The sequence below is a fragment of the Argiope bruennichi genome, chromosome 5, assembly GCF_947563725.1.
Source record: "Argiope bruennichi chromosome 5, qqArgBrue1.1, whole genome shotgun sequence".
NCBI classification, from domain to species: domain Eukaryota; kingdom Metazoa; phylum Arthropoda; class Arachnida; order Araneae; family Araneidae; genus Argiope; species Argiope bruennichi.
This window is the reverse complement of record NC_079155.1, coordinates 14,081,503-14,098,604: the sequence shown is the minus strand read 5'-3', so window position 1 is coordinate 14,098,604 and position 17,102 is coordinate 14,081,503. Positions and strand designations below refer to the sequence as shown.

Genomic DNA, 17,102 nt, shown 5'->3' with positions numbered 1-17,102 from the left:
TTGCTCACCTATTAACTATAGCTCTTCGCATTTCATTTCATACTGTGCTTAGAAATTTCAGAATATCTGTCAGCCATTGTATAAATTACTTTTTCAAATATTTGAAAGGGGTGATGTCATGACCCTGTGAATTCAACTGTACACGTCATTTAACAGAAATGCGCTCCGTTATGTGCAGTGGAATTCCAAGTTTAAAGCTTTATGCAAGCAGAAATTAACCCTATTGCACCACTGGATTTGAAAGGGGGAAGGGGTCAACACTGAGAGCGTTTGAATTAATGGCAAGAACTTTTTATTTCAAAGAAGCAATTTAAAAATAGTTACACAATTTATAAAATATTGAACGCGTTACAAAACGAAGACTTATACCATTCAAGCCAGTTGACGGTACATTAAGCGCTCTCTTCTGGGTCTTTGAATTCATTTAGTGCATGTTGAAAAGCTTCCACTTTTGTTCCATAAATCTTACGCGCAACCATTTCTCCTTCATGAGAAATCTCGATTTCAGGAGTGACGGCTCGAATTGACTTTTCCGACGTAGAAGCAACTGCACTGGCTTGAAAATCGGGAGTGGACGGCTGAGATCTTTGTGTGTCTGAAGATGGGAGCCGAACATTGCTCTTCCTAGAAGTTTGGCAAGCCTTGGAGTCTACTGCAACTGCCACCTTTGCCTCTTCAGCATTCTTCTTCGATGCTGGAAATTAAAGTTAAAATTTTACTGAATTTATATTACTCGGTTTATAAGTCGATGAAACAGTATATTGAAACAATTTACCATCACATTTTGTAGGCTATTTTAGAACTAGCTTCATGATTTCGGATCTATACTTCATAGTTAACTTCCAAGTTATTAAAGCTTGCATTTTGATCCTAATATTTTAACAATTGGAAATGCACAGTTAACCCTTATAATTAAAGAACAAACGAGCCATTTCACAGAGTGGTTGATACTCATTCTTAAACATTCAACTTAAAATTCGACAGAAATGCAATCGAGAACCCCGATACAACTATAAATCCTTTCATGCATTATATTTACCATTAGAGTAGCCGTATTTTGGAAGTAATCATGAAATTAAATACGAGGAGGCAGTTTTGTATACAACTGAATCCAGTTTCTTCCAGAAAGAAACTTAAAAAGTAATGTTTATTTGGTTCTGGGTTAGAAGGCAAGATTTGTTCCCAGAGTCTAAAAACTAGGGATCTCTAAGCATAATTTAGGTGGATATAATATAACTGTTGAAGTCGTAACAGAAATCGCAGTCAAATTTCATTCGATAAGTGTCCAATTCCAAGCAATCAGTAACGTTAGAAAAGAATCTAAACTACATTCGACTCGTCGGAATTTTCTCGCTATAACAAGAAAAAATTTCGATCGTACTTGTCTTAATCACGCTACGAACTGTGGGTGGGAAAATTAACTTTATCGAGTACGTAGAGAATCAACACGAAAAGGAGGATCGGCATGCATCGATGTTTTCTTCGCGTTTCATACGCAGTTACGAACACGGTAGAAACTACAAAAAAGCTTCTAAAGACTTGCATGCTATTCATAAAATCCAAATTTTGAAGCATAATGTTTTTCTACGAAGAAACAGTCTGGATGAAATTGATCTCAAATTGCGCATGCACGCAAATATGGCAGCCATTTTTAAAAAAGGCTCACCTTTTACATACATCAAGTTTGACATTCAAAGTATACTCGATAATCGAGGGAGCGGAGGAGGAGGAAAGGTAATTTCAAATTCCCATTAACATCTGCAAGAAGTTAGCCCTCATTGAGAAGAACTGGGGTTTAGTTTTACGATACTAAAGCCATATTTGGTCATATTGCGTCAAACTCGCAAATGATTTCATGGACACAACACAGGAAAAATGTCACATGCGCAAGAACTCTTACTAAAGGGGAGATAAATTAGAGAAATAATTCGCGTTTAGTTTACTGTTCATGAAAATCATGGTTTGCATCGTTTCAAGTCTAAAATTGTCAAGCCTTAAAAACCGAGCTTTGCTTTGTTGAAACGACAAAAGTTTCGACTTTTCAGTAGCAGTCCTTTAATAAGAAGCGAGAGAGGTTCAAGTATGCATTCTTTATTAGGTAATTTATAAGAGCATAGTGTTTAGCAATTAGTACACTGAATTCAAGTTATGCATTTCAAAATGAATGAAAGTTACTTACAAACATCACTGCTACTGCAAGGGCAAAGCATGCTGTAGGCGATTATGAATAGAGACTTCAACAAAACTAAGTAGATTGCGAATCCCCAAGTGGCTATGCAGCACATACAGTCAGCGACAGTCACAAGAATACTTCCCATGACTTTCCATTTCGGATCTTGGTAGAACTTGGGAAGCAGCTTGCCGTTTTTCTAAATGATAAGATCATGAAAGTGAACTGTATTGTGAAGCAAAGATTCTTAATTACGTATATCAACGCAGATTTTTTTAAACCATACAGGCTCTTATAGAGAAAAGACTAAAATATTTAGATTTTGCTTAATTACAAGAGCCATATATGGATTAACAATTCCATAACTTATTTCTGGACACTAGTTTAAAATTTCGACATAGTTACTGGCTTCTACAATACAAATTCTGTTAATTATAAGATTCAGTGCATTTTTAACAAGGATTTCCGAGTCGAAACTAAAGAATCAAGTCTAGCATAATCATTCAAAAATAAGTTTTTATTGCAAGATTTTCTTCCAAAATAGGAAGCCCGTGTATACATCATTGGCAGAGATTTGCCTTTATCCTATACGGCATTTTGATTTAATGTACAAGAACTACTCAAATTGAAGCATCACTTAATGGAAAAGCAAGAAGTTCCAAATTAAAGGAAGGCAGATTTTTAAGTTGTATATTTTGAAGTTGGAGAAGTTTCATTTAACACAATTTTGAAGTATCAATATATTGATAAACTAAATGCATTTGATATAATTAAGAATAGACATTGCATTTCATTTACAGGAAGATGATTTTACGGATATGCAATAATCTTTTGCATATACATTGTAGGAGGTAGATGTAATCGTGAAGTACGGTGTATAAATCAGTAAAAACCTTAAGCAGAATGAATTTGATTTTTTTTTAAGAATGAGAAAAATAATTGTGATAATAAACTTTCAATTATTCGGAAACTTTATTCTAAAAAGTGAAACTATAGAACTTACATCAAGATATGTCTCCATTCCGATACTCCAATTAACAACCTTCAAAGCACAAAGAAAGATTGAGATACTAGTGATTCTTACAAAAAATTTAGTTAAATATTTAACAATTTCAAGAATTATGACGTCATCATTTAAATTTATCTTCTTTAGCTTTTTTTGCGCATCAACGGTGCGCCAGATATTCCCTTATAATTAAGAATCTTAATGGCCTAATAGTAGAATTTGGCTTCGACACCTAGGAATCGTGATTCGAGACCTGATTAAACTAAAGATTCATTGTTTCCGTTAGTAACAATAATGAAAAAATTAGCTTGAAAACCTTCTCGTTGAGCAGGCCTAATGAAAGCAAGAGAAAATTTTAAATTGTTAGAACTCAAATATAATGGTGATAAATCTAGTTTTCAAGTCAAAACCTTATAAAAAGTTTGTTTCGCTAACTCTTTGTCATCTTGTCGAAGAACTTCAGTTTCAATACAAGACGATTAGGGATTCGAAACTCAATACAGTCCAAGATCCGCCCTAAGTGCCACGATAATGCGATTTAAATCCAAGGAACCTTCCTTTGGTGTGACGTAGTTTCATCACCTAACTGTGATTCAAGCTTAATCCAAAAGTTCATTCAAATTCATTCAAGTGTAATTTTGTAACAAGACGTTAATTTTATTAAATTAATATTGCTAACTGTCATTCCATTTTTGTTCCGTGAACTCATTATTCGGAGACATTCACAGGCGGAATAAAGAAATATTTTTTAAAAAATTATTAAATAATTAATGATAGATATTATGTATTTATATAAGAAGATAAAAAGAAAATATTTTTTTTTGAACTTCATATATTTTGCCCGATGATATATTTAATTTAAATAATAATTTATTTTTAAGCAGTATTCACACGAGGCCAACTATTACCCGCAATAGAAAGTCACGCCTACCTTCAGAAGATTATGTGGTTGTAATGAGACCATGGCAAATAATTACTCAGCTGTGACAACTGTTTGCCATTATTCCATTGTGGTCGCGTGATCTTCCTGAGGTAGGCGTGACCTTCTATTGCGGGCAATAGTTGGCCTCGTGTGAACGCTGCTTCAGATATGGCATTTTTACACGTTGAGTAGAAACAGTAAAGCATTTTTAACCTTGTAATTGAAATTTGGCAGCAGTTAGTTTTCCTATTCATTTTGAGGTAAGAATTTCGAAAAGGGAACTGCATAATGATGAATTTCTTTAGATAGAATATTTTTTAAATATATTTTAACAGATCTAATATAAATATTTTTCATACTGTATGAAGTTGTTTTCAAATTGCTGATCGAACAGCATGGAAGTTGTATATTTGTTGCATATATGAGAAACTTTTTATACGGTGTTTGTTAATAGTTTTCTTTAAAAAAATCTATAAACAATTTCTATAATTATTCTAAGAATAATTATTATAGAAATAATTAATAAGACGCCTAAACATAATTATTCTAATTAAAATCTGAAGATTTTGCATCTTATCAGTTATCAAAAGTGAATGAATATTGTAAAAGTTATGTTGAAAATGCTGGCCAATGGAATTTTGGAAACACTCATTCCTCAATCAGTATTTTAGCTCATTTTCTTTCAATAAAGGCTCTAAAGTTGTTGATTATAGTTGATCCAACATTATAATCATTATATTTAGATGTAGTTGCAAAAATAAACTTATTAAGAATGAAATCGGGTTAAAATGGAGGAATTTATTACATTCTTTCCACATTAATGTGTATTCGGTACAATTCCATCAAGAAGGAAATTCCTTCAAGAATAAATAAATACATTGATTTCGGTAGTAAATTTTGTTCTCAAATTTCCAATAAAAAAAAAATCCTGAGAAATTTACGTATGCCATTCATTATTTATGTAACAATTAATAAGAATGTATTTACTTTCCTTGAGACGTCTTTTGCAAATACTTCTCTTTGAGATAGAAACTTATTGAGTAATAGCTTTTAAATATTATTAAACAATTCTCAGCTTTGTAGATACAAAAAATAAGTTTGTCTATATTTAATTATTAATCGCATTTGGTGAACAGTTGGTTCATCAGCGATATTGGATAATTTAATTTCAGTTAAATCGTTTAAATATAACTTCTTAATATGATTAAGACAAATTAACTGATATTAAAACCGTTTTATTTTAATTGCTTTACATATGTTCTGTCCGTTGTCTGCATGAAGATTTCTAATCAAGCCAGTACCACGGCACCATAATGCTATTAAGGATATAAATGTGTGGTTCATCTAAATTTCGCAGTAATATAACTTCACTTATTTATTCGTCTCTTAAATTATGCAGATATTTAACAGAATGCTTCTATTTTAGCTTTCAACAATAAAAAGAAAAGATCGTAATCAAATATTTGGCGAAACAATGAAAATGATTTGAATTTCGTGACAACAATACAGCCTTTCGTTGGAAATTAGGCAAACAAATATTTTTTTATTAAATTGATATAATTAAAAAGAAAGTTTTGAAACTGCGTAAATGAATTTTTGTGCAGTAATATTTTTTTTTTTAAATATCTCGGGAAAAACTGCGAAATTCAGCTTAATTTTTAATTAAAGTTTAAGAAAAACATCTTTTCGAGGTGATTATTTTCATCCTCCAAATTATATATGCATGAGATTTGGTGGCTGTAGGTTATAGTAACACGCATGCACACACACACACACACACACACACACACACACACACACACACACACACACACACACACACACACACACACACATTGGTAGAGACTGATGATTAAATTTTCATTATGTAAGTTTCAAACTGTAATAAACCGAAAATATATTTCAATTGTTATAGATATGCATTTCCTTATTTTTTAGACAGCTGTATCCAATTTCAAGATTTAATTATTTCCATTCTAATGATTTAAAATTGAACAAGAAACTAGACGAATGGTCCCCGTCTAATTGATAATCATCCTATTTTTAGATCATATTTTTTTTCTCTCGTCATTTTTTGGTTTGCTTTAGATTTGTAATTCTTCAAAACATTAGTGGAATAATATGTCACTCAATGCAGGGGAATTTAATATTATATCTTTAGGAAGAAATATGAACTTAGAATTTTGGAGTAAAATTTTAAACTTTCAAGAACTTTGAACTCATTTTTTTATTAGTTATAAACTTTGAATTACTAAAATTTAATTATTCCATGAATTATTGATCTGCTTGCATAAATATATTTTCCTAAAAGACTGTCTTTCTTAATGCTTGTAAAACAATTTGCAATAAAAATTTATGTCGTTTTTGCAAATTTAGAATGCAGAATTTTTTTCGAACCAGGATACTCTAAGATTTCAAAAGAGGCAATAATTTCAATCTTAACACGTTTTTTGCCATTAGCATCACCTGTTGGTCATATCTATTTTCTAATTGTACCAAACTACCTAATTAGATGACCACTTCTCTACTATAATTAAGATATAGAAAAGGGTCGTTAAATTAGATAGGCGGTACGAATATCAGGCTTGAGCCATGGCAGTGAACGTGTTAATGAAACATCAGCTTCTAGATCATTGTTTACAAATAAATATAATTTATGCTAACTCTAGTGTTTCATTGAATATTATTAATATAACAACTTCAGAAATTCAAAATAAGATAATTTCCTAACTATATCCAGTTCCTTTATTGCTTATTCGTTTTATCTCAGAAGGATGAAATAATAGGATAGAAAAGTTGGTAGAAAATGATTGTTTAAAAAAACAAACTAGTCATGGAAATATAAATTTTAAACTCAGATAGTAGTTCTAAGAGATTAATTCGCTAAAAATAAAGTCTAAAATAAAAATTTTCCTATTTTATAACTCAGCGACATAAAATATCACGAATGTTTTTCAATAAACCCAACATTTTTTCTTTAGGAATTTGAAGGAGTGATTTCATCTTTAGTTTGAATTTAAAACTGATATGCGAGTCCATTTTGCATGGAATATCCAAAATGGAACGAGGTACCACATTTTCTGAAGCAGGATCAACGGAATATTGTAATGATAGCGGAATAAGTGGGGATTTTTTTGGAGCAGAAGATAAACCCAGAAAGCGAAGAAACACCCTACTTTCTGAAACCATACCAGCAATGCATCCTAGTAGAAGCGAAATCAAAACGTGCACTTCTGGAATAGAAAATGAGAATGTCTTACCGGATGAGCTGGAATTCGAAATAGAAAAGGCTAGATTGGAGATCTTCAATCATTTTATGAACTTGAAGATACAAATGGACAATAATGAGAAAGTGATGGCCAAGGAAATAGAAATATGGACCCGGGCAGGTCTTGCCAACATCAGTGGCGAGAAAAATCCTCAAAATGAATTTCTGATCAAGAGTTTGATCCATCATTTCGGAGAAATAATTGAAAACATTGGGAAGGAATCGAAAAGGGATGTGAGTTATATTATGGATGACATTCGAAAAATCCTCATTAAGCTTTTAAAAAAAATTGAGATGAGTTTTAGACCGAAACCATCCACGGATGCTGTTAGAGCGACAAGAAGAGGTACTCAGTCTTTTCTGTGGATAGGATTGTGGAGTGTTATTGTTACGCTTATCGCCGTTTTCCCCGATTATTTACTCAGAGCTTTCGAAAGTGCAGTAGCCTTCTATCAATCGACTATTCTTATAGTGCTTCTTTTTTGCATATTGCATTTTTCTAAACCTGTATGTAAATAATGTTCATGTTATGTAACCAGTTTGTGTTCTTTTTTCGGATATCAATTGTTTTACTGCAGATAAAAATTTATTTTGAATGCAATTATGATTTTTCCTTTTTAATATTCTTTCACATTATATAATCGTATAGATTGTGATTTGAAATTAAATTTTTGTGGGTAAATTTTTAATATTTTTAATATTTAAAGATGCAAATATCAGGGATAATATAAAAGGTCAAACACGTTGCATTATAATAAAGAATAACGGCATATAGTAATATTGATTTTCATTAATATGGATATTGGAATTTTTAATTTACAGCTTAAGCAGTCTGTTGTAATAAATAGAATCGAATTATTTCCATATTCTATTCAATAAAATCAAACACATCAAGTTTCTAAGATATAAAAAAAATCCAGGGTTTTTTAATACATTTTAAAATAAACTTTTAAATAATTTAGCGTATTATAATAAAAGAGCCAAACGGATAAAACTTCACTTTTATTTTGATTTAATTGGAGTAGTTAAAGAATATTGAAGACTATTTTAAGATTTACTTTCTCTGAAGATACGACTGCGAGGTTGTAATAAGGTCCAATATAATATCTTTGGAAGTTATATAGTATGTATGGCTTTAGCGACAATCTTTTCTGCTGCATTTAAGGTAATAAATTTCAAAAATTAGAAGTTCCACTTTATATTTTATTTCTCCGATCTTCATAATGTGTTCAGCATGATATTGAAAGTTTACATTTCTATTATCTGTATCAATGCTACAGTGAATCATTAACCCTCCAGCTACTTACCCCGCGATTCCGTAGGTTGGCAATCAGCCCATTTTCTATTGAATCCTGCGTTTTCGCAGTTTAAAGTGTTTATTTTTACGATTACAGATTTTTATTAAATCGTATTATTATCGTGTAACTTATAGTATTAGTTCACTTTGTTTGAAAAATATTTGAACTCATTTGAAAACGACGCATCTAAATAGTGATTTTTAAAAATTACGCTGTCAAAGGGTTAAACTTTGTTCTATACTTGTATACTGAGGGCTTGGAGGCCAGGTAATAAGATCTGGGTTTTATAACCGGAGGGTTCTAGGTTCCCACTGAGACCCGAGATCCCACTGGGTAGGCGGGTCTGATGCATGCTATATCCGTCCTTTAAACGTCTCCCGCCGTTGTGGTGTGCAAGTTTGGAGAAGGAATGCCAATTCAATTGTCATTCTCGTTATCTGATCGTGGTACAAAATTACTAGTCCGTCCCTAAATAGCTTCATTGTTGCTTTAAAACGAAACTTGATTCTAATTCAATTAAACTAATGGGTAAATTTAGTAACACTTATAGTAAATTTTAATAGAAATAATAAATTTTAGTAAAAATTATTAAATAATAAATTTAAACCTAACAGTAAAATTTAGGTTTCGGAACAGGAGATATCTAGATCCGAAAACCCATTGCATCTGAAGCTCTATGCGAATGATTCATTAAATTTGGTATATGTAAAAAGTTGAAATTATCGCTGGCTTGACATTGAAATTCGGAGAAAGGACAGCAAGCTGAAATGTCGTACTCGTCGTTTAGAACGGTTAAAAATTAGGAAGTACGTCCCTTATGTAGCTTCAAAACTGGTCATTAACATAACGAAAAAAATAATTACTTTTTGAGTATTAAATTTTAAAAAAATAACCACCAGCAAATCATACCAAATGCTAACTGATACATTCTTGGTGAGTTTAGTTTAGTTATATTAACGTCCCGTTTAAAGCAACACTAGGGCTATTTTGGGACGGACCTCGTAATTTTGAACCTCGGTCAGATCACGAGGACGACACCTGAGCTGGCACCCCCCTCTCTACACCAGCGGGAGAACGTTTGATCATGACGAATTTAACGTGCAACAGACTCCCTTACACGACGGTTCTTCGGTGGAATCGGGACACGAACCGGAAACTCTCCGGTTCCGAAGCCGAGACGTTACCACCAGGCTACCGCGGCCCTACATTCTTGGTGAGATTTTTAAATGAAAACTCAGTTAATCTATTCTTTTGGATCTATTGGAATGATTTTCTTAGTTTTGCTTTGTTTGTTTGATTGAAAGTTTTTAGAGACTAATGCTCACTTCAGTTGTTTTATCCCAAAATATTCATCGTTATTTAATTTTGAACCCTAATTAAACAACATGAGCGACAGCTAAACCACTATCATTTTCCAAGCTTTCAAGACTGAATTTAGGACTTTTAACCAAGACGACGGGCTTAAACTAGAACGAAATTTAGTTATTTGATAGAATAGAAATTCGAACTCTTGATTTTACAATTTTGGAGCGAACACTGACACTAGTCCATCGTGACCGAATACAAATATGACTTCAATGGGCAGGCAATGTGGCCAAAAGTGTTTACACATATAAAACACATTCCGGATTATTTAAGGATTTCATATATGTTTCAATATGATATAAAATATGCCGTAATATGAGTAAGTAGAGTTATGCTGATTAACTAATTAAAATAAATTAATCAAACCAAAAAGGAAATACTCATAGGAAGGAAATACTTTAGCTTATAACTGCAAGATTGTTATTACCGATTAGTTGCCGAAATGCAACTGGTTTAATTGAAATTCTCAAATGTTTTAAGATTAATTACTGGTAATATTCTTTTAGAGATCATTGAAACTTTTAATAATCTCAATAGAGATGATTAAAATTCATTGTTCATAATTAATAATTTATAGAAAATATTTAAAATTAAGACTGATGAGAACTGCTTGATAAAAAGTAATAATTAAATTTTCTATATTAATATCCCGCTTTGATAAATATTGAAAAACATTTTATAGTTTTGATTCATAGTCAAATGAAAATAACTGAACAGATAATTTTTACTTCACTTTTCATATCAACTTGAGGATATATATATATATAACGGTGACATTAGTTATAGAATCATCATCCCATAAATTCTGAAGGAATTCAAGACTGATTCCCCTATCGAGTACTGAATGTATCAACTATAAATGCACCAATCAGCTTTTAAATAAACAGTTATTTTCATTATATGATTCAAAAAACATATTTAAATATATATTTCTATGGGAAGAAACTCGCTTTAGAATGCTAACTAATAATTCAATTTACATTTTATAAGGCAATTATGTAATTGTTGTTGTTTCTTATGGCACTTGCCATGGACAAGCCCGCTGTTCGAAGACAGCCGATTTTAGCCATATCATTTACTCACAGATCGTAATTTAGACCTGAATCAGAGAACGATCACCCCTGATCCAGTACCCCCAGTGGTATTACTCTCGACATGGAGGACTTTGTGACCACGACAGATTTAACGCGCATCAGCCACCAAGCACGCGGGGTTCGACCTCGCAACCTAAGGGACGCGAATCCGACGCTCTACCAACCAGGCTATCCCGGCCTTATTTATGTAATTAATATACCTTAATGTATTTTTAAGTGATATTCAACAAATTAAATTATTTACACTTATCTGTAGTAATGCATTTTAAATTTTGCGTATGATTCGAAGATATCAAATGTTTTTCATTACATGACCAAGTGTGGTCTTTGCGCCATAAAACCAAACAACTAAATTAGCAAAAGAAAGAAAAAAACTCATTATAATGGTTATAAAACATAAAGAAATCGAGGAATTTGAAATAAAGAAAATTCTTGGTTAAGAAATATTTCAAATATAATTGGAGATAGTATTCATCCATTCAGTATGTTCAATTATATAAAAATATATTATTAAAATAATTGAATAATATAAATAAATTGAACAATTCTCTTTTGATATTGGTCAGTGATTATGTAAATAAATTATTGTTCTGTAAATCTCATTTATTTTAAACCACTTAGAGTGGTCTCTTCAAAAGTTTCTCACATACTTTTGTAGTGAAAGCTTATAAGCCAGTTAACAACTACGCTGCACGAACAATTGCTTTTGTATCGTGGTTATGTTACTGGGCTGCGAACCAGAAGGTCCCAGGTTCTATCCTCGCTCGATTCAATCCGCAATACTCTCTTATAAATGTATTAACCCAGAGAATGCCTTGCATGGTATTGAGATATAATAGTAACGGAATATTAATCTTTGACGTAAATACAGCATTTTTAATGAATATATCGTGTGATTATTGGCGAGTTATTTGACGATTCATCCCTGACATGCGGTTAACAGTATCCGAAAATCGAATTTGTGTTTTAGGCAGGTTTTTCCTAACCGATTGGAAAAAAAATCTGACACAAAACTACAATTGTAGTCACAAAATCGGTAGTGGGACAGATGCGTACAACCATTTGCGTACGAATCATAAAACTGTCAATCAGTTGTCTCGTTTACAATGCGGTTGTGTTACTGAGAAGGTTCAGTTCTAGAAGAGGTTACAACATCTTAAACGTTATCTAAAAGTGTCATATTTGGCGAGAGTTAGCCTGATGTTTGACACAATTTCGAATACTTAACGATACGTTCATTAATATAATTTCATGCGTTTTAATACTATAGGAGTAATTTCTACTTGCTTTTTATGAAAGATGGATTGCTTTTCAATGTATATATTTAAAAATGTAAGATAAAAACATTGGGGAAAGATATTTCTGCTCATATAAATAGTGTACCCACTTCGAAATAATAATCATTTTTTCTAGATTTCAGATATAAATGCATTACTTTACATAAATATAACGTTTTGCATTAAACGAAAGAGTTTGCGTTTCATTAATTTTTGATTTATTTCTTCTTGATTCGTTTATTTAATTCAATAAGTTCGTTATTTAAATATAGGCAATTAAAAATTATTTCTTAAATTTAAAGTACAATTAAATGAGGTTAGTGGAATTGGAAGGATTTGTAAGGAGGGATTTGTATTTGTCTTTAAAAAATCAGTTTCCAGAGTAGAACGCCATTCAAATTTAAACTTTTCTGTTTATCATCGTAGATTTAATTTAAATGTTGTTACATTTTTTTCAAAAATCTGTACTCTGATAAAGATAAATTATTTGTTCATTATACGACTTTGCACTTTATGTATGAAATATTTTAAGTATAAGGTGCGTAAAATAAGCAGCTTACTAAATCAGAAGTATATTAATATTTTGCTAACTGATCATTTGTACCTGCGAAAATTTGTAGGAAATATTAGCGGAATTCAAATTTAATTTTCTTCTAGTTGCACTATTCATTAAACTATAATCAAAATCTACTGTTAAATATAAAACAAAATTAAGAAAAAGGATTTTTACATTAATATATGTAGTATATGTTCTTCAGAAACTTTAATTTCATTAAAGATCGTTCTTATATGTACAAAAAGTCATTAAAAATAGTGTTGAATGAAGTTCTGGTAAAATACTCTTCAACAATATACATCTACCCCTTTATTGAAATGTTTACTTATTAGCTATGCGTTTTTTTCCATATTTTAAACAATGTAATTATTTCTAATTTCAAAAGAATTCATGGCCGTTTTAAACCTTCCTTTGGCCCTGAGATAATGCAAATCTCAAAGCCCTTTTTTCCCTCCAAATTTTTTATTGATTTTAATTTAATTTTTATTCACCAATTTTAAGTAGTAAATTTTGAAAACTGAAGTCGCAAGTCCCTTTCTAAAAAGTCCATTTCAATATTGTACAAATAAAAAAAGTGCACTGTCAAGACGTAAAATTAATTTTAAGCAAAATATCGAAAACAAAAGAAAACTTTATATAACACTCTAAACAATATTGTAAAAGGAGGGAATATATTTCTTTAAACTGTAAAGCTTCAAATTTTTTACAATTATAAAATAGCATAACGAGTAAATGGCAATTAGAAATATTACTAGAGTAAAGTCTCAAAATTAATTTATAATTTTAATTATAACTTCAATAAATTTGACTGCACGGCCCACTGTCATTAAATGAAAGTATAAAACTATTTACCTTTCTACAACTATTAAAAGTTATCAAGAGCTGAGGGGTTCATTGACAATTGCCAACTTTACCTATTTAAAAATCTTGTCCCCCCCCCCTCAGATTAGAATTATTTAAATAATTTTTTTGGACTGTTGACATAACAGCTCCTGTATAGTAGATTCAAATCTCTTGGGAATTTAATTATATTTAATAGAAATGGCTTCAAGGGCATCTTTCGATTTTACCATTGATTCGGACGTTCTTAAGCGATTTTTTTCGTGAAAACAATGCACAATTTGTAGATATTTTGCTATGGAAAAAGTCTGGTTATCTCACAATGAGCCCATAGTTTTCAGAAGTCCAGTCGAGATCCATATAATATTTTAAGAGCAAATGAATTTAGAACATTAGTTTCTTTATTTAAAAAAATAAAGTCAGACTTCTTTTCCTGCATTGCAGAAGAAACTCTTGCTGTAACATTAAAGAAGTTTTAAAGAGATGTTTCATTTCTTCATAACTATATAAGTGAACATTCACTTCTATTTCTGTAATTTACTTTCATTCATAATACATGAAACTTTGATTAAATCTTCAGTATTCCATTATAGTATTTCCATTATAGAAATTTGCAATCTTGTAATTAAAATAAAATGAATAATTTCCTATTAGTATATTGCTAAATAAAAAAAAACTACATTATAATACTTATGTAACAGTTATAATTTTTTTTCTCAATATAGGCTAAAAGTTTGGTCAGTTTGTATTGGATTTGAAGGAATATTTCACAGAGCATTAATTCTTTAATGCTACTATGTACAAAAAAATAATTTAAATGATTTCTTAGATCATAGTATTCAATACACTGCAATATTATAAAAATCAAATAAATAGTAAATGCGGGATAAGTTTGAAAATTGTGAAAAATGCTTTCTTACGTATTATTATTCCATTTCCATTTGTAATGTTCCATTAAAATATCCTGAGTTTTATTTTTAATTCATAAAATAAAATAAGGACTGTTTTAGGAACTTAAATAAAAAATTACCTAATAACATACGCACACACACACAAAGGATGGGGGGGGGGTGGAAAAAATTGGCTTTGAACACGGAAGCATATATTTTAAATTTCACAGATATCTCCAAATTTTTCGTTTAAAATTATTCAAAAATTAAAGTGTGGAATATTCAGACTTTAATCTAAAAGTTTTAATTAACAAAATAAGATTTTCTTCCAAGAATGAAAGTGAATGTATATATATGCGTCTATCATTCTATTTAAAATATCGACCCTTGGACGTAGAGATACTAAATTTAACACACGTATATTTGGAAGAAAAAAATATGCAATTCAGTGCATTTAAAAATATTAATACAAAAAATATTATGTCTTACGTAAATTATCTTAAAACTTAAAAAAAAAATCATTAATTTTATTGGTTTATCAGTCTTTGCTTAATTTTATTCTGTAAAAAGAATACAGATCTTAGATAGCATGTATGTTTTATAGTCAAGATCTTCCGTTTATATTTACGTACGAAAAGATAAAGTTTTCACATAAAAGAGAATACTAGATTTTTAAATATAAGATAAGATGTATTTTTATTATATCAGGCTTCTTAAATTATTTATTTCATGTGTATTTGAATTATTTATTTGAGTTCCAGAAATTCAAATGCTTTGAACAGATTTAATTTCAAATAGTAGTAAATTTATCATTGTTAAATTCTCTTATTGATTTATGTGCTATTAATTAGCTGAAATGCACATTTAAATGATCCACTTATTTTAAAACAATGGGAATCGTTTGTGATGGTAATAGTTAAGTTCAGGTGTATTTTTTTTTTTTTTTTAGAATGGAATTTCTATTTCGGATTTTTTTAAAGTTCATTGATTTTCCTTTCATGAGAACTATATTTAGCATACTTTGATTTTGAATGAATAATGCAGAGAATTTATATGATTTGGAAGTAAAAACTATTTTTTACTGTAAATTTTTAGAAAGTTATCAAATAATTCTCTTATTTTTTGATAAATTAAAATTCTAATTAAAAATTCAAAAAATCACTTTCCTACCCTCCAAAATATATATTTGCCAAATTTGATAGGCAGACGGCAAGGTGTGTACAGAGCCAGCATATACACATAGAGACAAAAGTTTTTTCCCTGTGTTTAAGCATCAAAATTTAGTTAAAATACCAATACACTTTCTCGCCAAATACTCTTGCACACAGAAAACATATGTTTTAGCAAACCTAGACTAATTACTCCCTACCCCCTTTTTTCAAAGAACTACGCGTGATTTATTGGCTTTTTTATGAGCTATACGCAAATGGTTGTACGCATCTGTCATACAACCCACAAAATCGTATACCAAATTTGATATATTTAATCCTTTAAAGGGCAATTTTTTTCTAGTCATATTATGTTAAAAATATTTTTAGGCTAGAAATTAGAATAAGAAAAAGGATTCATTTAGCTTATTAGATAAATTTAATTTGATTCATTAATTAATTTGGTTAATTAATAATTAAGTAAGAAATCAAGACACATCCTTTTGTCTGAGATAAAGAACTAAAGCATCTAAGTTTCTGTCTTTCTAAAAAAATTTGTCAGAACTTATGCCAACCTACATAATTTCATACAAATATTGATAAATTTAGTGGGAAGCATACTTCCCACGGCCCTAGAAAGGGTTAAGTCATTGCCTCCTTGAATATCACATTTATATGTTTCTGAAACTACAGATCAACAGATGGTCAATCCCTAGTTGGATTTGGCTCAATATTTGAAAAGTGTCTAGACTGTGCATGTTAATTCTGTCCATCGAATTTTATTTATCTAGTTCACTTCGTTTTGTAGTTATCGTGTTAAATTAAATTCAAACAATCAGCCAGACAGACTTTCTCTGAATGGTGTTTGTACGAAATTTGGTAGACATTTACAAATTTGTTATAAAGACCATATACCAAATTTTATCCGTCTGGATCAAAGCGTTTTTGAGTTATCTTAATCACAGACGAGCATTTTCCAAAAATGTGTTTTTCGAACTGAGGAACGTGGGAGTTCGGACTTTTTGATAATTACTATACTTTCACTATACTTCATATTCGAGAAAGTAGGAAAAAAATCAATGAAATGTGTAGAACAATTCTATTGCGAAAGTATATACATATTCTCCAAAATTCCTTTTTCAGCATGATTTACATCAGCTGATTCCAAGTTCTGTTGAAATTTATTTTTGTATTATTATATCATAAACAGTGTTTTAGAAGATAATCATTTGCATACGAATCATTAAGATTAACATCTACGACAGATT

The 17,102-nt window shown here is 30.4% G+C and overlaps 2 protein-coding genes across 2 annotated transcripts; one reads left to right on the top strand and one right to left on the bottom strand.

Annotated features, from left to right (window-relative positions):
• Nucleotides 1–277: 277 nt before the first annotated feature.
• On the bottom strand, nt 278–3,315 carry LOC129969302 (uncharacterized). The gene is made up of 3 exons (XM_056083810.1): nt 3,174–3,315; nt 2,180–2,369; nt 278–694 (listed from the first exon to the last, which is right to left on the bottom strand). The coding sequence occupies exons 1-3, from the start codon at nt 3,189–3,191 to the stop codon at nt 393–395; spliced, it is 510 nt and encodes a 169-aa protein (XP_055939785.1). The 5' UTR covers nt 3,192–3,315; the 3' UTR covers nt 278–392.
• Nucleotides 3,316–4,132: 817 nt separating this feature from the next.
• On the top strand, nt 4,133–7,961 carry LOC129969296 (uncharacterized). Its single transcript, XM_056083798.1, has 2 exons — nt 4,133–4,358; nt 7,080–7,961. Exon 2 carries the CDS (start codon nt 7,157–7,159, stop codon nt 7,883–7,885), a length of 729 nt encoding a protein of 242 aa, XP_055939773.1. The 5' UTR covers nt 4,133–4,358; nt 7,080–7,156; the 3' UTR covers nt 7,886–7,961.
• The last annotated feature ends 9,141 nt before the right edge of the window (nt 7,962–17,102 follow it).

Excerpts from the sequence above, each read along its gene's own strand:
- LOC129969302 (XM_056083810.1), bottom strand. Across the intron at positions 695-2,179 it reads TTGCAGTAGCAGTGATGTTT|CATCGAAGAAGAATGCTGAA; the intron begins GTAAGTAACTTT and ends TTTAATTTCCAG.
- LOC129969296 (XM_056083798.1), top strand. The coding sequence starts at position 7,157 with ATGGAACGAGGTACCACATTTTCTGAAGCAGGATCAACGGAATATTGT.